We start from the raw sequence: 27,471 nt of genomic DNA on the forward strand, positions 1-27,471 counted from the left end.
GGACTGTATGGGTTTGGGTTCCTGCCTGCCAGGAATGTGGATTTCAAAGTGAAGTCAGTTTTGCCAGCAGTTGTAGACTTTGAACAGTAGAATGATGAAAAGACAAGTGACTTCCTGCTGGTTGGTGACTTTAATTTCTGGTGCAAAATTAGAAATATCACACTTTACTACTCCCTATCCAACATCACTTTCAAGTGCCTTTTGGTCTTGTTAACTGTAAACATCATTTTCAAACCATTAGTGTCCAGTTTCCTTTTTGTCAATTGGAAAAACCCAAAGCTTGTGTATGAACTGTTGTCTAAATATTATATATAAAGGCTTTTCTGATAAACCTTTTGGGTTATGTTAATTGACAATATTCTGCTATCAATGTTTCTGTTGGATTATAGGAAGGTTACTCAAAATGACTGACATTTAACATTGATTATTTATTGTCATTGTTGGCTCTGTGTGTGTGTGGGGATATTAACCATGTAAACAATACCGCACACACAATCAAGAGTGGCCTCAATCAAGGTTTTCAGCACTGGAACAACAGACTCAGAAGATTTCATGACATAGTTGTGACACAGATCTTTTTTTAAAATAAGAAAACTGTCAAGAGACCAAGTTGAAATTCCTTTTAAAAATGATTTTTGGTAACCTGCACTGGAAACCAACAGAAAGATGAGGGTTCTGTAGGCACAGTCTGGTATATAGCTGCCAGGTGGACTGGAAACATTTCAGTCATTTGTCCCGGGTAAGGACGACTTCTGTCAGCTGAATGAGGGCCTCTCTTTCAGGGGACGGTCGCAGTTTACTGATCTCCCTTATTGCCTCGTGGCAATAGCGCTGAGCGAGGTAGGTGGTTTGCTGCACTCCGTCACTCTAAAGGAAAAACAAAACACACATCACAGCTTATGGACACACATTCACTTTTCTGTTGAAATTAGACATGTGTGGCTCAGTTCTTTATTCCTTTGCCAAATTTATCAGTGTAATCTTGGGTAAACCAGTTAAGCACCCATAGCCCACAACCTTCCATTCCAGATTTTCATCAGTGCTGAAAGCAGCATGGTCTGGTGGAAATCAGCCAATGACATTTGAGTGTTTACTGTGGACAGGGCACCGTACTAAGCTTGGGAAAGTATTATACAACAGAGTGGGTGGATTTGATTTCTGCCCACAAGGAACTGACACTGATTCTTCAGAGGAGCTTAAAATCTACTGAGAATCTGAATACTTGTAAAACCACCTCTGCCACTTGCCTGCTAGGTGACTTTGGGCAAATCACATAACTTCTCTTCACTGTTTTTTTTATCCGTAAAATGGGATAAAACACCCATTTTTCCTCCTTTAGACTGTGAGTCCCATGAGGGGCAGTGACTATATCTGGCCTGATTACAAGTGCTTAGAATAGTGCTTAGTACACAGCAAGCTTTTACCTGCCACGATTGGTAATATGTGGTTCTGAAAGCCTCAACTATCACCCAGGGTGAGAGATCACTTCTACCCTCCCATCACCCTTCATCTTCCAAATGGTCTCCTTCATATTTTCCAATACTTTAGTGGTGGGAGGTAAGTGTGTGACCCAGCACGGCTGTGGTGACCATCAGGTCCTAATACTTGGGGCTCACAGTCTCAATCCCCATTTTACAGATGAGGGAACTAAGGCAAAGAGAAGTGGAGTGACTTGCTCTAGGTCACACAGCAGACAAGTGGCGGAGCCGGGATTAGAACTCATGACCTTCCGACTCCCAGGCCCATGCTCTATCCCCTACACCATGTGGCTCCAACCTATTGGCTTGTACCTACCCCAGCGCTTAGCACAGTGCCTGGAATATATTAAGCGACAAATAGGTAAAAAGGGGGAAGCCAAGCACTGGGAGCCCCTTGCACCCTCAACCAACAGTCAATCCATCCACTACTTTGCTGTGTGATCTTGGGCAACCTGATTACATTGTATCTACCTCAGAGCTTAAAACAATGTTTGGCATATAGTAAACACTTAACAAATACTATAATAATTATTATTAGTAACACTTCAGTAAACAGTATTGTACCCACAGTGCATCTTTATGCTCTGATAAATATTCTGCACGTGGATACACTCAAAAAAAGGGGGGGGGACACCTCAAAAGACTGAGCTCATCTCTACATGGAGTTCCTCATGGGCAGGGAACACGACTACCAACCCTTCTGTATCATTCTCTTCCAAGCACCTAGTACAATGCTCAGCACATGTAGTAAAAACACTCAGTTCATACCATATTTATCGATTATGGAATTATGTTCTTTGTACGGTTCCCTTCATCTACCATGTCTTCTGGATGCTCAAGAAAATTCAAGTCATTTAACATGGGAATAAAATAAAATATATCTCGACTTAATATATTAATCTGGATGTCACTTGGCTTACTGAACATCTAGCTGTCACTCAACAGATTCATCACAAAAATAATCATATCCTCACCAGTGATGGATTGCCCTTCATCCTACCTTTAAAATTATTCCCTTTGCTTGATGTAGTTGTGTTGCTGCAGTTTTCATTCATTCAGTGGTATTTACTGAGCACTTAGTGTGCAGAGCACTGTACTAAGTGCTTGGAAAGTACAATTCAGCAATAGAAACAATCCCTGCCCACAACAGGCTTACAGTCTAGAAGGGGGGAGACAGACATCAAAACAAGTAAACAGGCATCAATAGCATCACTATAAATCAATAATTGAATGCTTAATGAAATGTTAAAATGCAAAAACATAGAGCTTTAAAAGGCTAAAACCACAAACTCTGTCATAGCTAGATAGTGAGCCTGAAAAGCGCCTATTGGAACACACAGATTTCAGCGGGACTCAAACAGGGAATTAAAACTGGTCCTGAGAAAGATGTTTAGGGATTGCAATGCTCTTTGGGAAGCATTGGTACTATACTGGAATGTTCTTAACACAATCTTACCTGTAATACATACTGCCGAGCACGTTCTACATCTCCAGGCAAGCTGAATCGCCTCATAATCATGGCATTCATTTCTGGAAACTAACCACAAAGACACACAAAACTTTTCAGGTCTGCATCAGCAGTAAATAAACCACCTAAAGATGGTTTATCTTTAAGGCTCTAATGCTCAGCACCACCCACATTTAAAACAGGACTTAAGGAAAGTGTGGACAATTCAGTTTTATCTCTCACCCAGTTTACCCAAACACCTTTATTTTAAACCTATGAAAGTAAAAGCTATATTTATGTCCTGAACAGGCCTTCACTGATACATCCAAATCAAGTAAATATTCTATCCTGCTTTAGACAGACTAGTAGGAATTGGTAGACAGGACCACAGCCTGGTAGGAATTTCTTTACAAGCTTTATTTAACCCAGTGACCACAATTTACAGCATGGGAAACAAAGAAATCACTACAAAATTTTACGTGATGTTCTACATCTGTTCCAAAGTATATGTGGTAAAGAAAGTGGGTGCAGACCAATTGTACATCATTCCTGCTTCATGGGAAATTAAAAAAGAGAGCTACCACCCTTGAAAATGACAGGCATTATATGAGTACAGAAGCAGATCCACAACACAGGCTGTCTGGCTGGGATTCCCCCTGCCAACCTCTTTGGGGCATGCCCCAGGCTACGACCTCCCTGCCCTCTAGGAGACATGTTCTTGTGGATGCCAACTCAATGCCAAAACCCTTGCATCACCAACCTCACTGTAGAGAATGAAGCTTACCTGCTGGCAGGCAAATAAAACTGGGCCCGTGGCTAATCCGAGTTTGAGATCTGCTGCAGTTGGCTTCCCCAGCTGGTCAGTGCATGCGGTAAAATCTAACACGTCATCTATCAACTGGGGGGAAACAAAGTGGTGTATTAAAGCCTGATTCCAGAAGGCTAACAACAATGGTTTATTTTGGCTGTGTTACTGCTCCTCCCAACAGGAAGAATTCCATTTATAGACCAGACTTGTAGCATTAAAAAAAAAAAGTGCCATAATTGTCATTTTATACAGACTAAGCTACACACTAACCTGAAAAGCAATACCAACGTTTTTCCCATACTGATAGGCAATCTCATGAACCACTGGGTCGGGACATCCTAGGATCGAAACCTGCAATGAAAAGACGGTTTTCTGATATAGGTTGTTGGATGTGGATGAGAAAGAGTCTGGAAAAATGTACAAGAATTGTGATAGTGCATTCCAACCAGCAGGCCAGGGAGGTTCAAAAACTGTGAATCATGTCTACTTGAGATGGGAGGGTACTCTCTAGGCTGAACTGCAATCTTGAAATGCCTTTCCCACGGTCCAAAAAATCCATCGTTTTCTGATTCCCAGACATGGCAGTGTTTACCCCAACCAGGAAACCACTGCCTAGGGTATCTTAGAGACCCTATGTTGATTTTGCTAGAAAAGTAAACCGATCTCCTATAAAGGACAAGGAGGGCAACTATCAGGTAAACACATCTCCTATAGGGGACACCATCTGCCTGTTCCTCAAGCCTCCTTTTGAGACATTATTGGAGGGGACAGTGGGCTGAATGGACAAGTTGCTGGATGAAATAATAGTATTTCTGTGGGCTATTGCCACAAAGAAGTGACTAAAGCCTAAGTTTTTCTTCCCTCCAACTGTACAAACACCTCAGCAACAACAGGAGATGAGGGGGTGGGATGAGACTGGATCAGATATGCCGATCCCCAAAATATGACCCAGGGCTCTTCAAGAGTAACATTTTTTTCATTTGTAAAGTTTACTTTTGGAATATATGACTTGGAGTCATGCATGTGTGATTCTTCCCACTTAAAGAGTTTCTCCCCCGAACTTACAAAATATTTTTTAATACTAATAGAGTAGTAAATAGTAGCAGCATTTATTCAGTGTCCACAGGGTAAAGTGTACTGTATTAAGTGCTTGGGGAATACACGACAAAAACGAGATAGGTTCCTTTCTCACAAGGAGTTTACATTTTAATGGGGGAAACTAGAGCTAAAATATTTATGAATAGAGTAATCAAAATAAATAATTGAATATACTTATATACATAAGTGCTGAGTGTAGGCATAAATGAGTACCCAAGTGCTAGAAATCAGTAATGGGTTTTAACAGTTTGGGGTGCTGGAAATTCATCAGGAAAAGCTTGTTGGAAGAGGGATCTTGGTGGGGGGTGGTGTTTGAATCAAGGAGGGCTTTGGTCCGTCAGATTTGGGAAGAGAGGTAATTATATATTGGGGGAACAGTGTGAGAGGGGAAGGAGACAGGAGAGTTGAAAGCAAGACCGAGTTAGAAGGTTCATTTAGGAGGAATGGGGAATAGTGAGTGAAGAGAGCAGATGTGTAGGGTGGGGTGAGTTGGGGGAGAGGGTTACTTTGGAAAGACAAAAAAGTGGCAGGACTTGTCTAGAGAAGGAATGTGACAGTTAAAGGACAGCAAGGAGTTGAGGAATTTAATTTCGTTTTTGCAATGCATAAATTTCCCCATATTAGACTTTCACCCATATAACTTTTTTTGGTTTGCGCTTCAGAACCTAAAAATACAATCTCTTTAAATGTTTTAAAGACCAAAAAAAACAACCAAGAAAAAGAAGTGTCTTCAAAGATAATGCCTATTACAAATAAAAATGAATTCATTAAGCCTCATTAAATTGAAGACAGGTAAATTCTAACAGGTTGCATCAAATACAGAAAGCATTTATCTACAGAATTAGAAATGTATTGGTAATGAACAGAGCAATATATCTAGCTATAGAAATTATGTCAAGAGGACACAGAATGTAAATCCTATGTGGGACTGGGTCTGATCTATTATCTATCTGCCCCAGCACTTAGTACAGTGCTTGGAGCGCAATAAGCACTCAAAGTCGCTAATAAAAATTAACAACAATATATACAATCTCCTACAAAGACCTCAAAGCCCACATCCTCCCTGAGGCATTTCCTGATAAATCTCCTGACATCTAGGTCATGTTTTAGCCACCTTGGCATTCATGAATTTTTTTTAATGGTATTTGTTAAGTGCTTACTAAGTGTCAGGCACAGTTCTAAGTGCTGGGGTAGATACATGATAATCAGGTTGGACACAGTCCCTGTCCCCCATGGGGCTTACAGATGAGGTAACTGAGGCACCGAGATGTTAAGCGACCTGCCCAAAGTCACACAGCTGACAGGCGGCGGAGCCGGAATTAGAATCCATGACCTGTGACTCCTAAACCCGTGCTCTTTTCCACTGAGCCACGCTGCTCTGTGTTGTTTTTTAAAAATTATTTTAACTACTCTATATTTACGAACTACTTTCTATTAGATCGTAAGCAGCTTAAGGACAAGGATTGCACCTTGTAATTCTTCATTTCCCAAGCTCTTAGCAAGGTCCCCTGTACACAGGTACTCGGTACACTGCTAATGAGGGTCAACCCTACCCCTCTTTGGAATTAAATAGGCAGGGGAGGGATCCAGTCTAAGTCAATGAGTGTAAAAATGCTCTTAAAATAGGCAATTAAACTACAATGCTAGTGGTGTGAATCTCCTTGTGGGTGTTCAGATGAGATATTTATGCCTGGGTCGGTTTGTGTTTTAAATTTGTTTAGGCAACTGGAGGTTGGGTCTCCCTTCTAACTCTGACCTCCTGCTGCTTTTATCTCTGGTTACTTGCAGCTTAACTGAGGCTTTGCTCATCACAGTTTAGATCACAAACATCCTTATTTAGGTCAAAGTCTGCCAGCTTTCTCTTGGCTTTGAGAGAAATGAACTAGCGCAAAGTAATTTATGGAGCTTTACTGGAATTAGTTGCTAGGAAATTATATATGCTTTGACTTGCTGGGTTACTTTTTTTAATAGTATTTGTTAAGTGCTTAAAGGGCTGGGGTAGATACAAGTTAATCAGGTTGGACACAGTCCATGTCTCCCAAGTCCTATTCCTTTAAATCATCAACCAAGTCATTTCCTGTTAGAACAATGCTACACCTATTTCACCTGGCCAATAACTCATGGGAAATATCAAATTTACCATTCCACAACTTTCTGCAGAATGTTAGGATTCCTTCTTCTGAACTCAGACTGCCATGCATCTAGCACTAAAGGTACCCCTGGCCATTCAGGATTACAAATCTCCACTTTCTCATTACCAATTTCACTTATATATTGCTCCAACAATACTCTCACTGTTACTGTCATATGCAGGAAGATCTCTCCTTTGCATTCTGATGCCAATGTGAAGGCAGCAACAACATATTGCCCTTCATAGTTTGCGAAAGAGAATGCATACCTGGAACAGGGAAACCAAAACTAGCACTAAGCCACAGTGTTATTGACACAGGCATTGGGAAATCAGGCTTGACAATGCAATTTTGAATGGAGGTGGAGTATGAGATTAAATAGCAGTCAGACCTTCAGGTTCTCAGCATCAGCGGGTATAGACTGGTTATGTTATTCTGATGGAATCATCTAGCTTCCGCCCTATTGACCTGGCAGATAGAAAACATTAACAGCAAGACTGACCACCACTGAAATCTTTTTTTCTAATCCTGAAAAATCAGGATTCCAACTCATGGAAGCCTTTCACACAAGTGCTGTCTTTTTAATACACCCTAATTTAAGAGGCCTGTTAACTGCAGATTTTCCCTTTGCACGAGGCCCAGGAGGACTCCCTATAATCCTGGCCAGGTTTGGAGTAATATTAAGCATTTTTGGATTAAATTTAGGGAACAGCCTAAAAAAAATTACAGCACACTTTCAATTTCCAGCTCAATCTCTGGCTCAGGTGAAGTGGCAAGTGCAAAAACACTACTATATTAAAAAAATATCTGTTTGTCAACCTGGAGTCATGCTCCAAGACACTAAGGAATCCCTTAAGACAAAAAGACACCCAGTAACCCCTTTATTCTAGGATACATGAACTCCATAAAAAAATCCAAGCCAAAATGCAGTAGCCAAGATACCCCTTCAGTTATTGGCCAACCACCTCAGGGGCCAGGAGACCCCCTCTGTGAAGGCCAGGGAAGCAAGTGGATGAGCAGATCAAATCAGATCCATTCTTGGCAGGTGAGCACTATTCAGGATGTCTGTCCAGTTCCTACATGGGACTCAGACTGAAAGGTACCCAATCGGCAGGAACCCTCACACCCTCCTCGACCAGCTGCAAGGCTGTCAACCTTACTCACGGTACAGTGTGATCCTTGGCCCTTCTTTTGTCTGCTTCCTCCCACTCTCACAGAAGAAATGGCTCTACCGCCAAGGTGACAGACAATAGCTGAGGAAGGCTTCCGACTACTGCATTCTGGCCCCAAATCCTCCACTTACACCCTCCAAAATGCAAGGCTTGCACGTACTCTACCCTCTTGATCATCCCCCTACACTGCAGAACACAGCTTTACATAAGAGCAGAGGAAAAACAAATCACCTGTGGAAAATGGGCTCAGATAATGAGCAAGATAATCACCATAGTTACATAATTGAGAGTTCACTGCACCTGCAAAGTTTTATCTGACTACTACTCTTCCAAACTAACACTATCAAAACACGCTCCCTTTCTTCCTATACATAATACAAAACTAGTGTTATTTCCTAGTATCTAAGTTCCCACATGTGACAGGTTCTAATACTGATAAATCTGACTGGTACATAAGAGCAGGAGCTAAATGCTAGTAGTGATATTACAAGAATCTTCCTCAAAATTCTCAGGACTCAGTGTCTCTCTCACAATGAGTGCTAACTACGATAGGATATAATACCTGTCAGTTCCAGGTGATGGTCAATGTGTCTGAATGGCCATCACAAGAGAAAAGACAAGAGTGACAGAAAACATACCACTGAAAAAAAGGGGAGTATGAAAAGCTGCCACAGTCTGGTGACCATAGAATAATAAAAATGGGAATTTGGGCAAGTTGAACAAACCCCCAAAATGCCCTCTCCTCATATTGGTTTCTTCACTTTAAAATCCTAAAATTGTTCTTAAAGGATAATGGAAAGGGAACAAGTTGAAACAGACCACTCTTTTGCAACATTTCAGCATTCTGAATGGAGTCCTTTACTGAGACTCTAACCCTTAAGAGTTTCAGATTCCACAATTTGGCAGGAAAGAGTGAAGAATAGGTGGTGTTGCTTAGCTTATTTTGCTCTATGTGACTTCCTTGTGGTATCTGGAAATTCCACCAGTACTTCGTTTTAAACAAGTTACAAATAAAATCCTTCCACTTATATGAAAAAGAGCAGTGACCCCCTTCTTCCCAATGGTGCTGCCTGTGGGTTGCATGGACTGTGGCTGAGCATTCACTGCTATTCAAGGACCTGGATCCTAGTCCTGTTTTTGCCACTAAAAGTGTGTCCTTGGGAAAGACATTTAATATCTCAGTGCCCCATTATCTCCATATAATTATTGGGAATAATCACAATTGCCCACCCCACTGCACAGGTATCCTGTGAGGAGAAAATGAGACAATTTTTAAAAGTGTTTTGAGTTCTTTGGGGTAAAAAAAAGGCAATCATCCAGAGCTCTGAAACATTAGAAAATCTGAAGTATTCAACGGTTTTAAAGGGTTTTTTTAAAACCTTCAAATAATCTGTTAATGAAATAAAAGTTTAGCCAAATCCACACTTTGGGGCATTTTTAAAAACCGATTTCAAGGTGGGCATGAAAAGCTCATTGACTGCCATTTTCAATGTTCCAATGTTCCCCCTAGTGGCTATCAAGAAGCACAGAGTTCTAATTTTATTTTAAAACTTAAAAGGGCTTACAAGGGATACTTATTAGATGGGATATTTTCATATTTTATACTTCAGATGTCTGCTTTTTCATCCAGTCTCATTATGAACTTTAACTTGTAATTTCTTAATATAAGCCCTAATTTTTAATCTAATTTTTAATTTGTGCCTGACCCCCATTCCTGAGGGAGAACACATAGGGACAACTGGAATGAAAGGGAGAGCAGAAACTGCTCTCCTTCCTCTCTGAGCACTAGGACCTACAGCTATTTTCTTCTCCCCTTTCAAGGTGAAGTCTGTGGGAAAGTCCCCAAAGGTTCCTAGGCAGAGTTCTTTTTGCCAGGCTGGATGCAGGATCCACTGACGGCAGGCATTTTCCCAGCCAGCTGGGTCTGGGTAAGAATTGATTTCGAAAAAAGAAAAAAAAAACCCAAAACCTGTCAGATGCTGCCAACTCTCCCTGCTGTGCTGCCACAGATGATGAATACCAAACAGGAAACTCAGGAAAGAAAAGGCCTCCACTCATTTGCAGGCTAAACGCTGAGGAATAAGGCACACTCTCTTCCCACCCTGACTCACCAGTATACTCCAGCTAGATCACAAGTGGGAGAAATCAATAAATTTGGAACCAGACCTTTTGACAGTAGTCTAAGCCCACACCCCAGGCTGTGCCTGGCATGAGGAAAAGGATGATTAAATTGATTTTCTTTGCTATTTCCCCTTGGATTTGACTCACTTATCAAGACATTTTGTTTTCCTTTATGCTGGATTTAGAATTGATCACACAATTCATTCTTAACCAACATTTTATTATCTGGGATTCTGTAGCAGATAGGGCTGACTTTGTTTATTCCTGGTATGTGGCAGAGTCAATTTACATGGCTACACATTGTCTATCCTAGGGGATTTCATGGAAAATGAAAGAATAATAAGAAATGCCATGGACAATCCTAAATAATGTTTATGAGTACCTCCACAGGTAAACAGTAATCAAACCAATTCATGGTTTTACGATTTACTATTACATGACAGTGAATAAGCCTAATTTTTTTTTCTCCAGACATTTTGAGATTAAAAGGATTTCAGGAAACTATAATTTTTTTAAAAAAATATGGAACCTTTAGAAAATGTAGTTCAGGTGATATTTGAATGTACCTAATACTGAAGATTTTGCTTCTCTCCTGAAGCAGACACTTTTTCTAGTATTCCTGAATTTAGGTTTACCTATTTTTAATACTTGGAAGGGTTCACTGAATTTTAAATTTCTCTTTGTCAGGCACAGGACACAAGAAAATCAGAATCAAAGTGGTTTTAAAAAAATGAATAGGGGGATAATAGCACTTCACTATGAGGCTGTATTCTCAGCTCCCTGTGCCTTTTTTTTTCTTTAAGGGATGTGTATAAGATTGGGGAAGGAACCTAGGAGATTCTACCCGAATGCCATGGGGAAGAAATATGTCCAACCTTTCAGGACTTCTACCATTGATCTATAGGATTTGTAGTGGAGATGCTTGGGGTTCAGTGATTATGTAATTTTACGCTTTAAACTTTAACTTTAAATTAAAATAATGTTTGATTTATAAGATTGATTTACTTAAAAGTGCCATGTGTTAGAATCTTACTAATTTAAAATATAGATTGTATTTTTATTTTCATAATTGAAAGGGCAATCCCAGAAAGCCAGGGCTCCAATTTACTAATTTCAGACACTACTGATTACAAACTAAGCACTGCTGATCTGAGAACTATAAGGAACACCAACCCACCCCCAAGAGCCAGTTCTTTTACCTGGGCATATTTTAGGTACTCCCATAATAATGACAACAGTAATTATTATAATTTATAATATATACTTGTAATATTTTAATTGGAACTTATGTGCATACTTTGTGCCAAGCGCTGTACTAAACTGTGGTATATATACAAGATAGGCAGATCAGACAGATTCTCTGCCCCACATGGGACTCACAGTCTGGGTAAGAGGGAGAATATGTATTGTATCCCCCTTTTATAGATGAAGAAATTGAAGCACTGAAAAGTTACTTAAGGTTACTCAGCAGGCAAGTGGTAGAGCCGGCATTAGAACCAAGGTCTTCTGATTTCCAGGCTCTTTTTTTCCCTACCAGTCTACACTGCTTGCCAGAGTGAGCACTGTTATTTCTTTTTGTCTCCACAGTTCAAACTTATCCTTGCCTTATTTTTCCCCCCAGTGGTATCTTAAGTGCATACTGTATGCCAGGCACTATACTAAGTGCTGGGATAGATACAAGGCTAATGAGGTTGAACACAGTCCATCCCCCATTTTAACAGATGAGGTTACTGCTGAGGCCCAGAGAAGTTAAATGACTTGCCCACAGTTATACAGCAGACAAATGGAGTAGTCAGGACTAGAACCCAGATCCTTCTAACTCCCAGGCCTGTGCTCCACTCACTTGGCCTACAACCTACTCTCTTAGGTGCACATTACCTGTTTTCCTCTTGTTCTTTTCGAATTGGGCTTCTTGATAAAGCTATGATCCGCTCTATCCCAACCTAATGAAAGGTATTATAGAACGGACCATCCTTCCTAAATCGTATTCCTTGACTTGGTGTAAAGATAAAACACACATCCCATAACAGTAAATTTGATTGGTGCTAAAAAAAGTGCAAAGTCTTCCCTAATCAAGGAGGTCAAGCAAAAAGTATAATGCCTCTTCCTAAAACTGTCCTGAGATCTGTCTTCCTTTTTAGTGCTCAAAATACTACAGAATTGTGTGTCAATTTAGGGGGTTTACAGTGGACCAAGTGATAGTAGGAGTGAGGGTTAACATCAGCCTATAGAACGGGAAGAAAAATGAAAAAAGAAAAGTAAAGAAAAAGTAAAAGTCACCTGTTTGTGGAGAGGGAATTCTAGAGAGAATTCAGGATTTGGAATTAATGCTGTGTTACCTTAAAATAAATCTTGATTTTATCTTAAAAATGGTACTGAAAGGTTTTCTGGGGAATTAACTAGTGAAACTAGTAATTCTTCCTATCTGAAGCTTATAATTAACTAAGGAAAAGACAGAACGTACATACTGCTTTACAACTGTTGGCTATCAGACTTGCGGTCTTCTTAAAGGTCTTTTCGAGGTAGTGAGCAAATCTCTCGTTCTCATTTTCTTTTGAGCCCAGCTGAAGAAATTCACCTACAAGGAATTAAAGAAGGAAGTCTTTTTCATTTTGGATTGTGATTGTAGATATAAATAATCAAATGACCTTGAAAATTTAAAATCAACTTACCACGCACCAAGTCTTCAAGGACTTGAGTTAAAACAGATACAATAGTTGTATTTCCAATTCTTGCCAGAGCCACAGAGGCTGCAGAGAGGATAAAATCACCAGCAAGAACAGCCTAAAATATACAAATTTTAAGTAATGAATAAAAGTAACAGGACAACTCCCCACAACCACAACTGCAATATCATTCAGCCTTAATTCCCTCATAAAAAAGTAATCTAAAGGAAGCATTCCTGCACTGCAAGATTAAATGATTTAAATCTTTTCCTTTCCTAAATGTCTTCTCCAATCAGGCAGGATAACTCTTTACATCACTTTTACTGTAAAAATAAGATTTTCACTGCTAGAGATTTCTTGGATTTCCCTTCTTAAAAAAAATTTGTTATTCAATTTTCAGCAAGTTCATCTTTTTGGATGGGTGGAAATTATGACAGACTATATGTGATAGACTATTTTATATAGCATAAAAATAACTTCTAGCTTCTAATGTTACTGTACAGACTTTGATTTCCTGCCCAGGAAAGGATTGAAGGAAAGATAGAGAGGGATAGGATAAGAAAAGGCAAAGAGGGGAGTGGAGACAACCTACAATCCAGCAAGGAAAATAGGAAGGGAAAAGGGTAAGGGAGGAAAGAAAATCTCAGGTACCAAACAGGTCACTCTTCTAATTATAAAGCTGAATATAGTCAGTTCTCCTAAAGCATGTTTCCCCTAGCTTTCTGGACGGCACACTATTGTGAAATAATGGGACAATCTTCAAACAGTGTAAATCTGTTGGCATAGAATGGGATGCAGTGTTGAAAGAATAAGTTGTGCTCATGCACACAGCTTCTCTCAAGGCTTAAGGATAACACAAGATTACTTTAATGAGGTTCTTTAAGAATGCAACTCCCTTGAAAGATAACACACATACATACAATTTTCATCTTACATTTCAATTCCCAGAAAATAAGCTTATTTGCTAGGAAGTATATTATGGCTATGAATAATGAAGAAGCTTGAGGTCGTAGCATCCTATATTGCATTATGTGTTGATAATTGCTAATTCCACTGGGCCAGATATATCTTGCATTTACCTTTCCCTCATACTCTTCTAGAGTATGCTCAAGGAATGATCCAGTTGATTTTGCATTCTCTTCCTCAAATCTTAGTCATTACACATTAAGTTAACTTAATGCTGCAAAACTTGGTATGATTTTTTCTTTTAAAAACCAGCCTTATATCTGTTACAAATGGAATTTTTCAGTGTATTTTTTCAATTATTTTTTAATGGTGCTTGTAGAGCATTTATTATGTGCCAGGTCCTATACTAAGCGCTGGGGTAAATACAAGCTAATCAGTTTGGACATAGTTCATGTCCCACATGAGCTCACAGTCTTAATTTCCATTTTACAGATGAAGTAACTGAGCCACAGAGAAGGTTCCTGACTTGTATGACACAACATACAAGTGTCAGAGCCAGGATTCAAACCCAGGTCCTTCTGACCACCAGGCCTCCTTCTGACTGCTAGGCCTGTGCTCTATCCACTAGGCCATGCTATTTCTCATTTGGCTGAATGTCAAAGCTACATCAACAAAATCTCTGGGGGGTGAGTTTCTGAGAAAATACAAGTCACCTCAAAAGAGTAAGAAAATCCAACAGCAGAAGTAGAGTGAGGCTTCAGCCCTTCATTCTCTTCCGACTAGACTGGAGGGCTGCAGCCTCTACCCTACGGGGACTTCTTATCAACCCCCTCTCTGACTCGGAGAGGACTGGAAACACCAGCAGTAAACTGAAGCCCAGTCACTCCCTTATCCCTGGACTGGAGGCTTGTCTGGGAGAAGAGTTGCCCAGCCCCTTCCCCTTTGGGACTTTCCTGCAGCCCCTGATAAAACCCCTGAATGGTGAAAAACAGAAGCAGCAGGAGGCCTCAACTTTTAGGATGCCTGAAAGGCTGTGACTGTTCTGCTTGTTGGTCTCTGAGCTGTGAGAACTGAAATTCTGCTCTTCTAGCAAAAGTCCTATATAGTACTATTCCATTTATCTTTGTCCTTGTATTTTATGTCTTTTTTGTGTTTTTACTGTTTCATTTTTTCCTCTGTTGCCAACTCTTTCTTCCCCAGTGAATTTTCCCCCAAGTGCTTAACAGTGTTTGCACAGAGCTATAAATATCATTACTACTACTAAAATTCTATTTGGGAGAAACACATTAAAAGCTAACATGAATCTTGTAGCTACACCACCTCCAATATTTTCAGCAGTGAGAGCTCTCTCATTTATCTGTCCATAGCTTTCTCAAAGTACTCTGACAACTACTTCAATCATATATCTGCTGAGGCACCCTAGGAATAGATAGAGAAGGACCACTTTCTTTTTGAACATCTTGGACCACAAATACTTGGACATGCTTAAAAAAACTCATGCAAAAGTGAAAATCAATTAGCACACCATTCCATAAGGGGATACAAACATACCTTCTTTTCACCCCAGATCTGATTTACTGTGTGTTTTCCTCTTCGAGAACTTGCATCATCAATAACATCATCATGAACCAGACTAGCAGTGTGGATCATTTCTGCAATTAAGGCTATGGTGCGTTGACTTGCTTGCACATCTCTAATAAACAGAAAGCAATGCTGCTTTACACAAATTCTATGTACTATCTCCTTCATGATCTTCATGGGAAAGTACCCACATCCAATCTAGGACTGAGAATTTTAATCCTGGCTTTTGCATAGCACTTTTTCTCTGAAGAACATCTGTAAATGCAGAATTAAGTAAAACCACATTGTTTTTGCTCCCTGCCATTCTACACAGCACTAAAAGACTCCACTCCGAGTTACTGGTATGGAATAAATAGTATAAACTACACATATAGTACAGCACAGCCTTTTTTGGAAATCTGCCCTCTTACCCCATCCTGTCCTGCCTTATTTATGATAATGCCCTGCACAAGTGCAAAAATTTTGAGGCAGTTATTCATGTAAATAGCCTCAATTCTCTACTCTGTTGTAGCACTGGCAACTTGGCCATATTAATGCCTGTAAATTCTGCCCAGCATTTACCAAAATGCTTAGTTTTCATAAAATCCATACAACTTTTGAGGGGAAAAACTGATGAGGAACCAAAACTAATTTGGAAACTAAAAACCATAAGCTTCAGAAACATGGAAGACAGCTTCTTACTGAAGTGACAGGCTCTATTGTGTTCACACTTTTAAATGAACTCAGTTTCAGTAGTGAAGTTTGCCTGTTTTTAATCATCACATCATCATCTAATAAAGGATATTTTGTAGCAGGAAAAAGGATGAAAACAATGAACTAAGACTTTTTTTAAAAAAAAAAAACAACTTCAAAATAGTCTAAAATGGTGCTAATCATTTTAGATTTTTGAGGACCGGAAAAGATGTAATGGACTGTAGACTGTAAGCTCACTGTGGGCAGGGAAGGCGTCTACCAACTTGGCTATAATTGTACTTCCCCAACCAAGAGCTTCCTCTCTAGACTGCAAACTCGTTGTGGGAGGGGAATGTGTCTGTTTATTATTGTACTATATTCTCCCAAACGCTTAGTAGAGTGCTCCGCACCCAGTAAGCAATCAATAAATACGACGGAAAGAATGGTTAGTACAGTGCTCTGCACACAGTAAATGCTCAAGAAATACTGCTGATTGATTGGAATTCTCAGGTCGACCTGAAAATTACTGAAATCACCCAACTTCAAAGGAATACAGCACTAATACAGATTTCATAACCTGGTCTGAAATATAATGAAACAGGATGGACAAGATCTTGCTTAATAGATTGTACTGGTTTTATCTACCACCAGATTGTTTCTCCCACATTTTGAAAGCTTCTGGTTTCTTTTTTACAGAGGTCTATGTATATGAACGCAAACATCTCTCTACATGCAGGAACAGCAAGCTCAGTGGTTACCCAAGTCTGTCACTTTTAGAATGGAATTCGAAAAATAAATTGATAGCAACCCACGGTTTATTAACAAATGCAGCCCATCATTTCTTATTTTTATCTCCCATTTCTACTACACTGTGCTTCCAAGATTCTTAATTAAACCCCAGATCACTAAATACGGATATTACAATCCTTTGTTCAAATGAAGAAAGGATGACCCAGATGACCCAGGTGTCTTCCTCAGGCATTCTGGTGAGTGTCAGACCCATGCCAGGCTCTTGGGCTCCTGACTCCAATTCAATTTTCAGCCCACTAGGCCATATCTCCTCTTAGTTGAGAATGCATTGGAAAAGGTGTAGATGCTTTCAGTTGTTTTAAAATAAATGCTATTTACAAGAATATTTTGCTCACTGGACTTGGCTCTAAAAAAAACACCTATTTGCTACTAGCGAGTCGCTGAACTTACCTTAAAACAACTGTTAAGGTCTCCAGCCTTTCTCATGCATTCACATAGGCTGAGCACCACTTCCGCTATCACAAACTATGCCAGGAGACTGGACTTCCTGCTGGGAAGTAGCAGTAAAATGGCAGGGCTCACTGAGAGGCACTCTGATGTTTCATATTATGGAGATAGTAAAACAAAGTAAGTAGTCTTATAATGGCTGGAAAATTTATGAGACAAATATTATCTACTTGCTCTTGTCTCATGTCCTTTACCCTCAAGTGAGTTATGTGACATCACTTATATAGGAAGAATATCTTTTATAAATCACTCAATAAATATTAAACTTTTATGGTTCTACCAGATGCCTTCAAGAGAATATTCATAAGAAAACTACAACTAAGCTTTAATTATCCAGTGGTATGTTTCGGATTCCAGGATACTGGGGCAAGGGGCATCAGGGGCAAGTGAAATCTACAAGTAATTCAAAAATTTCGCTCCTCCAAACCTTTCTCCACAAAGGAATGTAGTCATTAATTTTCTTCCATTCCTTGCCTACATTCTTGTGGAGGAATGAACAAGTACTGAAACAGCCAAAGAGAATTAGAAGGAGGGAAGAGCTGATGCAAAAGTCCCGGGTTATCCACAAACCGTATTACCAGCCCCAGATAACTGAAAATGGGCAGTTAAACAATCCCACCTAGTTCAATATAAATTTTTTTTAAAAATTGGCTAATACACTGAAAATTGCTTTTTCCACTGGATTATTGAAGCAACAAGTTGGGTGTATAAGAATTAACTTACATAACAAAAAATATCCAAATAGTGTGCCTGTAACCCCAGGGTTTAGATGGTTCTTCTGACTAGCCTTAAAAATACATTTAAAATAAGAACGGTGACTTCTCTTGACTAAGGGGATTTAAACAGGTAAAGGCAATGAATGAAATTCAAGGTCAGAGGCTGATTAAAAGATTCTTCCTCCTCCAACCTTAACAGTGCTGACATCTATGAAAGCTACCTAGAAATATTCCATTTTGTTTCATGCCAAAGGGATGTGATTCTCGACCTCCCAAAACACTCTAAGTGCTTCTCTACTGTTGATTAGGTTACTCTGTAGACAGCATACTACTGATAGAAAATTCATTTAAGAAATATTTTATTTTGTATTTACAGAGGGGTACATAATCTGGAGATAGGGGGCATACAATTTTGTATATAAAAGACCCAAACCAATCTGGAAACTACAAGTTGTCTAGAAGTTACAAAGTAGGAAAACTAATATTCCTTAGCTTAGATTGAAATGTGAGTTGGCAACCTTTTGGCTAAGCTGCCTTTATTCAGACCTGACTCTACAACACAAAGTAATACACACAGATAGGGCTGAAGGCCATTTTAATGGTCTATAATTGCAAGATGAACTGGAAGAAAAAGACACCTTGTGCCATCATCATTGTGCTGGACTCTAAGGGATATGAATTGATAGCTTATCAAAATCACGAAGAAAAGATGGAATCAGTGCCTGTTTTTTGTAACTTGTTTTCTCTCTGGCTTCTTAAGTAGGCCAGATTTTAATGAGAAATACTTCGACTCTAAAGTAATTTGGTTTCTCTCTTCTTATGAAGGACTTTGAAATCTGCTTTCAGCAAAATGTTTCCAGACTGAAATCCCCAGATGTGCCCTAATTCTTATCATGCCAGTCTAGCAACTAGGCCTCGAGTCAGGATTCTGGGAAAATCATTTTACTAATCCTTCATCCCTTCCTGGATTTCATTCACTGGCATATGTTTTCTTTCGATGCTACTCTAGTTTCATTTCAGTGGGGAAAAGGAAGGATTTTTATTCAGTTCTTAGACCTCTGAATGTGTGTGAAATAGGAACCTTTTAAACACTTTTATTTTTGTCCCCCTATAAACTGTCCTTCGTCATCATTCTTCCTACACGCTCTGAGAGTGGCTTGTAGCCCCTCTCCTAGAGCTTCCACTTGAAATAGAAACTCAATTATTTGGTCACCTAGAGAATCAGCCCTAACTCCCAATATGTAAGGTAGGATTATCAAGAAATATTGCAGCCCTATGAAAGGACGCTAAACAGTGTGTTGGCTTTAAGAAATACTGTCTGAACATTTCTTTTAGCCGTCTTTTAAAATGTGGCTTTTGGAACAGTCCCATAGTTTTTAGTAATTTTTTTCTAAAGTATTTACTATTTAAATTTTGAATTATTAGGGGCAACTTTCATAAGTGATTTCTTCATTTAAAAGAATATTTTCTCCTATGGCATGTATTCTTTAGGAATGAACAAGGTCACAGTACAACACTCCAAGACAGGAACTTTCTACTACCAATAAAACATTTATTCAGGTTATAACACTCAACCCTTGAACTAATGCAAACAGCCTCTTAAATGTGAAATCATTTATTTCTTGAGAAAAATAAAATTTGGCTATTGTAGCTGTTTCATTACAGCTACAGTTGTACTCTTCTGGACATGACAAAGAGAAATCACAGTACTCTGACCAAAAAATAATGCCCAATGGCAAAAGAGAAAAAAAAATCAGCACATAACCCAACATATTTCTGGCTCTTCATACTGTCCAAGAAGGTTATTTGACCTGTGAAAGAGATTTGGGGCCAGATCTTTACAAGCTAATTAGCTACTTATTGGGTGTTCCCTCCTTTAAAATTCGTCCTCCTGGGTGTTGCCTTTTACTGTAATATGGTCAGTCATTGGTCGTCCAAAAGGTTCTGCTGAAGGCTAGCCAAGGAACTGCAGGAAAGGAAAGGACAGACTACATTTCCTAGGAGGCAGAGGTGCAGTAGGGTGTGGTTCTGGGTGGAAAGCAGACCCTGAGTTCTTTTAATAGGGGGGAGAAAGATCTCTAGCTGTCTTTTTTTTCTCTGAATGTTGACCCTTAAGGAGTCTCTTCATGTACCTCTTCAGGGCTGGCTTTACATGAGTAAATCCAGACAGATCCCACAATTACAATGACGGGAAGATAGCTCAGGGAGGTGAGGGGATGATTTTCTATTTTGGAGTTTTTCTGGTGTAAATCTTAATCTGTAGGTTTAAATTTCTGTTTCGATTTACTTTATAATACTATTTTCAGTTTTATCTCTGTTAAAAATATTTGTGAGCAGACACGGATAATCAGAGTTTTACAGTTCTTCAAGTACTTGGGCAAAGTTCTCTTTCAGATTTTGGCCAGATTCCACAATTCTTTTATTCTTTACTCAAGTGACTGGTCTGGGGAAGGGCTAAGCCTTTTCTCTATAGATATTTTAGTCAGGTAGCACTTATCTAACATGAGGTTCTAAAGAACACAATGAATAGAGAGATTAATACATTTCCCAAAGCATTTAATTAATGAGGCAAAGGCACACACAGTTATTTTTTCTTACTTCTCTTAAAATGGGATACTATTTCCCACCCAACTCCAATATTATTATGAAGTTAATGTTTATACACCTTTTTGCAGAAGAAATTATTTTTAGGTTAACACTGCACTCCACTGAATTTGATCCCCATATTGACCCTAAAAGATAAATATAGGTGAGGGGGAACCTAATAAATGATACACTGAGCTTGAGTTCTCTCATTTTGGTAGACGAGAAGGTGCAGGTAGGATTGCATGGGTCAAAGGGGTTGGAAAGACAAGGAAGTCAGCAGGATAACCTAGTTATAAAGTCTTCAGCCCACAGAACACTATCTGAATTTACATGGCCTCTACTATAAAGGGGAATCAAAGCTATAGGTAGGCTGTTTCAAGATAAGAGCTCACCTGGAGTTATCATGATGAACATTGCACGCTCGAGCCATTAGCACTACAATAATTGGTCGGAAGGCTTTTCCTTTTCCATCAAAGTAGTATTCACACATTTCCTTAAGTTCTGTTGTAGATACGAGTAATTCCTAAAATACAGAAAGGTTCCCAGTTTTAGCACTGCATGAGCAGCTAATGCAGAGCTATTAAAAAATAATGGCAGTAGCCTTTTTTGCCAGAAATCAGAATTATCACTAACTAGTAAAAGTTCTTAATAAAAAGAGGCCACTCTACTTCACACACTGACTAGCAAGTATTCAGTGACACCTGGGAGACCTCATTGTGTTTCATTTTCTAAATCAGTTTTATTTCATAGATCAAATAATTGGCAACATCTTACCTTTTTAATGTCTTCATATAGATTTTTCAAGTCTCTTCGGCCAAGTTTAAAAGGGTCGGTGTATTTTTCACCACTCTGTGTTTTACTAAAGCAGCATACTACTGGGGTTGAATGATAAAACCTGGCAAAAAGCATTTGTCAGAGAGATGAAATAGGACATCTGCTTTGTAAAACCAGAAAATTATATTCAATTATTTTTAAGGTCAAGCTACTTATCTTCACAATTGAAAACGATACCAAAATCACCATAAAATTGGAAAAATTACAACACTGTCCTGTTACTTCCTCTGAAAAGGTTTATAAATTATGTCATCAGGCTACAGTGTCCCAATTTGTACTTGAAGCTCAGGCCTTAGAATTTAAGGACACTTTCTTAACTATTGTGGAATTGTTTAAAATATAATACTCTAGGAATTTCTGGTAACATGCAGGAACTTACCGTGATAATAAACAGGGAAGTATAGTGGGGATGGATAAAGCTGAACTTCTTATAGAATTGAAACAAAGCACCTGTAGAGCAAAAGGAAAAGCTATTGAGAAAATGGAAGTACCTTTGAGCATTTCAGCATGGAAGGCAGATATGATTTAAAAGAACCAGTCGGGAAAATTTGTTCTGCTGGGATTCCCTGAAGAATCCCATTTTGCTGAAATGGGAAGAGACCCAACCATGAAGGGCCAGGAGATGGCCCATCTTCAGAGTGACCCAATCAATCAGGGGTATTTACTGAGCACTTACTGTGTGCAGAAAACTGCATTAAGCACTTGAGAAAGTACAAATACAACAAATCCCTGCCCACAGGGAGCTTAAAGTCTGTAGGGGGAGACAGACGTGAAAATAAATTACGGATATGTACGTAACTGTTGTGGGGCAAAAGGTGAGTGAATAGCAAGTGCTTAAAGTGTATACATCCAAGTGCATAGGTGACTTAGAAGGGAGGAGTAGGGGAAATTAGGGCTCAGTAGGGGAAAGCCTTGTAGAGGAGATGTGATTTTAGAGGGCTTTGAATGTAGAGAGAGTGGTGGTGGTCGGTCATATATGAAGGGAAGGGAGTTCCAGGCCACAAGATCCTGGGTTCTACTCCTGGCTCTGCCACTTGCCCACAGTGTCACCTCGGGCAAGTCTTTAAGCTTCTCTATCCCTCGGTTTCTTCATCTCTAAACTGGGAGACACAATACCTGCTCTCCCTCTTGGACTGCAAGCCCCAGGTAGGACAGAAACTGTGTCTACTATGATAACGTTGTCTCTATTCCAGCATGTAGCATAGGGCACATATTGCATAGTATGAACCATTATTATTATGCAATGATGTCCTAAGAAACAAGAGAGGTAGCAAGTTTTTCTTTATAATAATAATGGTGATATTTGTTAAGTGCTTACTAACGTGTCAAGCACGGTCCTAAGTGCAGGGCTAAATGCAAGATATCCAGGCTGGACACAGTCCGTGTTCCTCATCGGGCTGACAGTCTAAGGAGGGAGAAAAGGTATTTAGTCTCCTTTTAAGAGATGAAGAAACTGAGACCCAGAGAAGTTAAGTTCCTTGCTCAAGATCACACAGCAGACAGCTAGCAGAACCGGGATTAGAACCCAAGTCCTCTCATTCCTGGGCCCACGATTTCTCCACTAGGTCACACAACTTCCATGAGCAGTCAAATGTCTGATGCCAAGCTCCGCCACTAAACTATGTTGAAACAATTTGGATGGGCATGGAGCAAGATAAGGGGAGGGAAGAGGATGGAATATTCTATTTAGCTTTACAGGAAGCCAATTCTGTGAATAATTTACATAGTGGATTGGAAAGCAGTTTGATAAACTTCCCCCATCCACGAAAAGAATCAATGGATCTGGCTCCTCCAAGATGGGGATTGATGTATTATGGGAAATAAATGAGACCACTTTACAAAACATATTTTGCTTCTGACTTTGGAAACCTGTTTCCAGAGAGCACATGACTCACTTTCACTAACTATCCACTCATAGTGGAAACATTTGTACCTTCAGCCCTTGATGGACACGGATGAATACCCCACACATAGCAACCCAAATTTTGGTAAATTAAAATTTTTCAATAGCTAGTTGGAAATGTGGAGGGAATCATTCCGGTTCTTAGTTTAAACTAAAAATCCCAAGTCCACATGGAGTAAATAAGGCTCTTAAATTCTGAAACTCTGGATCACTGCTCTGAAATTGGGTGTGACTGAGGCCAAGGTCAGTGCCTCAGTTTATTCTACCAGGAAACTACTACCTACTAGGTGTAGGAGGAATAATTTCATAACCCTCAACTGCAATAAAACCAGAGTCATTTATAGGAATATAAAGATATGTAACGGCTTGAATTGGACACAGACCCACATGCTAAAACACTCCCTTCTTTTCCCTAAGTTTCTGCGTGGTTAAAGTGGGGTCTTTCAGCTCCCTTCAAGCTAAATCAATCCTCACTTGGTCACCAGTTTGGGGGGGCAACTGGTAGGATAAAATAGTCACTTCCCAAGTGGAAATCGGTGCTACAGGGGAATGAGCAGGTACCTGAATCCTATTTCCAACCTAAGGATGGTTCTTGTCGCTTTCCTGTATCTTCTCCAAGTGCTCAGGACAGTGCTCTGGATATAAAAGCCATTCAATTCATTTGTTTGCAATGGAGCTATTGAAACTGAGTGAGTATTTGTGATGGAGAGAGCAGATTAAAAAAAATAATCACAGAACAGAGTCTGGCTGGGATTAACAGTCAATGACACATGTATCTGCTAATTCTATTGCATGGTACTTGCCCACATACTTATTACAGTACTCTGCACATAGTGAGCACTCAATAAATGATTGATTATTGAATTTTTGATAGCAACACCGCAGTTAACTGCAATACTACTGGGGACTGTCCCGGGTCCTTTTGCCTTTCTCTTTAAAAAAAAAACAACAACTTTCTTTTCATCCACAAATCTCAATCCATTTTCACATATATGTTCTTCACCTCATTCCTGTGCAGGGGGAAGTATAATGTTCCCTGTTTTGTTGCCAGAACTACTGGGCCTCAGAAAGTTAAGTAGGTTTCCCATGGTTACAATGTCAACTAGTGATAAAGTTCACACTCATCCAAAACCAATAAGATACCTCCCACTATTTACGATTTCTGCCAGGGAGGAAATTGAGGCCAAGGAAATTGAATTCGGTCAAAGCTCAAATGGCTGAGCAGGAGTCAGAATTTCCAACTTTGATCTCAGTCTCCAATCAATCATTGGTATTTACTGAGCACTTACTCGGTGCTGAGCACTGTAGTAAGCGCTTGGGGGTAGACAAGTCCATTCCACCCAGCCCGGCCTGCATGTCTCATTCCATGTACCAGGACAGTTTCCTGCTCAGGCTCCGCTCCTACCCCAGATTCATTCATTCATTCAGTCGTATTTATTGAGCACTTACTGTGTTCAGAGCACTGTACTAAGCGCTTGGGACAGTACAATACAGTAATAAAGAGACAATCCCTGTCCATAAGGAGCTCAGTCTAGAGGATCCAGTGCCCACCTCTGCCCATCTCCTCTCTGCCCTACCACCTCCCTCTGTCCACTCCAGGATTTATTTTGCCTCCATCGTTGGTTGCTCCGGATTCTTCCCTAGTGTTTTCATTCGTTCGTTCAGTCGTATTTATTGAACGCTCACTGTGTGCAAAGCACTGTTCTAAGCGCTTGGGAAAGTACAATACAGCAATAAAGAGCGTCGCTTCCTTCCCCAAGTCCTTCTCTCAGTGTCCTCTGTTCCCTTACCCAATCGATCTGATTACTCCTTCCAATTAATCACTCACATTTATTTTTAATGGCATTTATTAAGCACTTACTATGTGCCAGGCACTGTACTAAACGCTGGGATAGTTACAGAGAAGCAGCATGGCGTAGGGGATAGAGTACAGGCCTGGGAGTCGGAAGGACATGGGTTCTAATCCCGCATCCGCCACTTGTCTACTGTGTGACCTTGGTCAAGTCACTTCGTTTCTCTGGGCCTCAGTTACCTCACCTGTAAAATGAGGATTGAGACTGTGAGCCCCACGTGGGATGGGGCTGTGTCCAACCTGATCTGCGTGTATCCACCCCAGCATTCATTCATTCATTCATTCAATAGTATTTATTGAGCGCTTACTATGTGCAGAGCACTGTAATAAGCACTTGGAATGTCCAATGCGGCAACAGATAGAGACAATCCCTGCCCAATGACGGGCTCACAGTCTAATCGGGGATAATAATGATGGCATTTGTTAAGCGCTTGCTATGTGCAAAGCACTGTTCTAAGCGCTGGGGAGGATCCAAGGTGATCAGGTTGTCCCACGTGGAGCTCCCAGTCTTAATCCCCATTTTACAGTTGGGGGAACTGAGGCACAGAGAAGTGAAGTGACTTGCCCGAAGTCACACAGCTGAGAAGCAGCGGAGCCAGAATTAGAACCCACGGCCTCTGACTTTCCTCTGCGCCACGTTGACCAGTACCAGACCGACAGTTAAGTGCTTCAATACCATTCTTATTTTAAGTTAATCAGGTTGAACACAGTCCCCCTTCCGCCTAGGACTCCCAGTCTTGATCTCCATTTTGCAGATGAGTGAAGTGAGGCCCAGAGAAGTGACTTGACCAAGGTCACACAGCGAACAAGGGGCGGATGCGAGCTGAGAACACGGGTCCTTCCGACTCCCAGCCCCGGGCTCTATCCACGAAGCCACACTGCTGGCCTGCCGACCAACAAGAATGATCACGTTGGGATGTGTTAAACGCTTACTGTGTGCCGAACACTGTTCTAAGCGCTGGGGGAGATCCCAGGTCATCGGGTGCTCCCACACGGGGCTCAACGGCCTTCCTCCCATTTTCCAGATGAGGTCACTGCGGCCCAGGGAAGTCACTTGTCCCAGGTCACAAAGCAGGGAGGCGGAGGGGGCGGGATTAGAACCCCTGACCTCTGACTCCCCTGCCCGAGCTCTTTGCCCTGAGCCACGCTGCAAGGACGGCGGGCAGCGCCCTGGACTAAGCGCTTGGGAGCGTCCACTCCAGCCGGGTTGCGAGGTAGGTGCCCTGCCCGCCGGGGGCGTCCGGCCTGTCCCCGCTGGGAGCCGGGCCGCCCCCCCGGCCGCCAGTCCTTCGGCCGCCATTGGCGCGGTGACCTCCGCCCTCTTTCCCTCCCTCCCTCCCTCCGCCCGCCCGTCAATCACTCACCTCCCCGGCCGGGCCTGCGGCGGGCGAAGGGGAGCCCGGCCCGGGGCCGCCCCCCGCCCGCCGCCACCACCCGCACCGCCGCCACCACCACCACGAGGCCATCGTCTCCTCCGAGGGGCCGAGCCGGCTCCGCCCCCCGGCCCTACCCCGACCCCGGCCCGTCCTGCCCTGCCCTGCCCTACCCGCCTCGGGGACCCGGAGGCGGAAGCCGGTGGCGCCGAGGCCAAGGCCCGATCCAGGGAGGGAGGCCTGCTGCCCTGAGGCGGGGCGAGGGCGGCCCGTTTCCCTAAGGCGAGGCGGGGCGAGGGCGGCCTGGTTGAGGCGGGACGAGGACAGGTCCTGTGTCTGAGGCGGGGCAAGGGCGGCCCATTTCCCTGAGACAGGCGGGGCGAGGGCAGGCTGTGTGTCTGAGGCGGAGCGAGGGCGGCCTGGCTGTCTGAGGCGAGGCGGGGCGAAAGCAGTTCGTTTCCCTAAGGCGAGGCGGGGCGAAAGCCACCCATTTCCCTGAAGCAAGCGGGGCGAAGGCAGGCGGCCTGTCTGAGGCGGAGCGAGGGTGGCCTGGCTGGCTGAGGCGGGGCGAGGGCGGCCCGTTTCCCTGAGGCCGGCGGGGCGAAGGCAGGCTGTGTATCTGAGGCGGGACAAGGGCAGGCCGTCTGTCTGAGGCGGGGCGACGGCAGGCCGTGTGTCTGAGGCGGGGCGAGGGCAGGCCGTCTGTCGGAGGCGGGGCGAGGGCGGCCTATTTCCCTGAGACAGGCGGGGCGAAGGCAGGCTGTGTATCTGAGGCGGGACGAGGGCGGCCCCTTTCCCTGAGGCAGGCGGGGCGAAGGCAGCCTGTCTGTCTGAGGCGGGGCGAGGGCGGCCCGTTTCCCTAAGGCGAGGCG

General features: G+C 41.7%; 2 protein-coding genes across 8 annotated transcripts in view; one reads left to right on the forward strand and one right to left on the reverse strand.

Moving 5' to 3' along the window:
- Nucleotides 1-26,609, reverse strand: PDSS1 (decaprenyl diphosphate synthase subunit 1). Of its 6 annotated transcripts, XM_029077550.1 has the most exons (11): nt 26,160-26,177; nt 21,851-21,921; nt 21,412-21,532; nt 21,030-21,160; nt 15,377-15,518; nt 12,926-13,037; nt 12,722-12,831; nt 4,004-4,084; nt 3,710-3,823; nt 2,935-3,015; nt 1-867 (listed from the first exon to the last, which is right to left on the reverse strand). In XM_029077550.1, exons 4-11 carry the CDS (start codon nt 21,125-21,127, stop codon nt 727-729), a joined length of 879 nt encoding a protein of 292 aa, XP_028933383.1. In that variant the 5' UTR covers nt 21,128-21,160; nt 21,412-21,532; nt 21,851-21,921; nt 26,160-26,177; the 3' UTR covers nt 1-726. The 6 variants fall into 6 exon arrangements, with proteins under 6 accessions (XP_028933383.1, XP_039769756.1, XP_028933386.1 ...); XM_039913822.1 differs by lacking the exons at nt 4,004-4,084; nt 26,160-26,177 and adding an exon at nt 26,591-26,609; XM_029077553.1 differs by lacking the exons at nt 21,412-21,532; nt 21,851-21,921; nt 26,160-26,177 and adding an exon at nt 17,279-17,378 and having other exon boundaries at nt 15,377-15,661; nt 21,030-21,118.
- LOC100681194 (protein adenylyltransferase SelO) overlaps nt 1-27,471 on the forward strand; it is a 78,517-nt gene that overhangs the window by 10,717 nt on the left and 40,329 nt on the right. The window contains exon 1 of one of the 2 annotated variants that reach the window (XM_007667757.3): nt 26,368-26,440. The exons of the other annotated variant lie outside the window; for it this stretch is intronic. The gene's annotated coding sequence lies outside the window, so the exon portion shown is untranslated. Of the gene's footprint in view, nt 1-26,367; nt 26,441-27,471 lie in introns of those variants that run through there. 2 annotated transcript variants of the gene reach the window in all.

Source organism: Ornithorhynchus anatinus, chromosome 13 (genome assembly GCF_004115215.2).
Source record: "Ornithorhynchus anatinus isolate Pmale09 chromosome 13, mOrnAna1.pri.v4, whole genome shotgun sequence".
NCBI lineage: Eukaryota > Metazoa > Chordata > Mammalia > Monotremata > Ornithorhynchidae > Ornithorhynchus > Ornithorhynchus anatinus.

Excerpts from the sequence above, each read along its gene's own strand:
- PDSS1 (XM_029077550.1), bottom strand. The coding sequence starts at position 21,127 with ATGTGTGAATACTACTTTGATGGAAAAGGAAAAGCCTTCCGACCAATT. Across the intron at positions 3,016-3,709 it reads TTTTATTTGCCTGCCAGCAG|TTTCCAGAAATGAATGCCAT; the intron begins GTAAGCTTCATT and ends CTTTGTGGTTAG. Across the intron at positions 868-2,934 it reads CTCGGCAGTATGTATTACAG|AGTGACGGAGTGCAGCAAAC; the intron begins GTAAGATTGTGT and ends TTTTTCCTTTAG.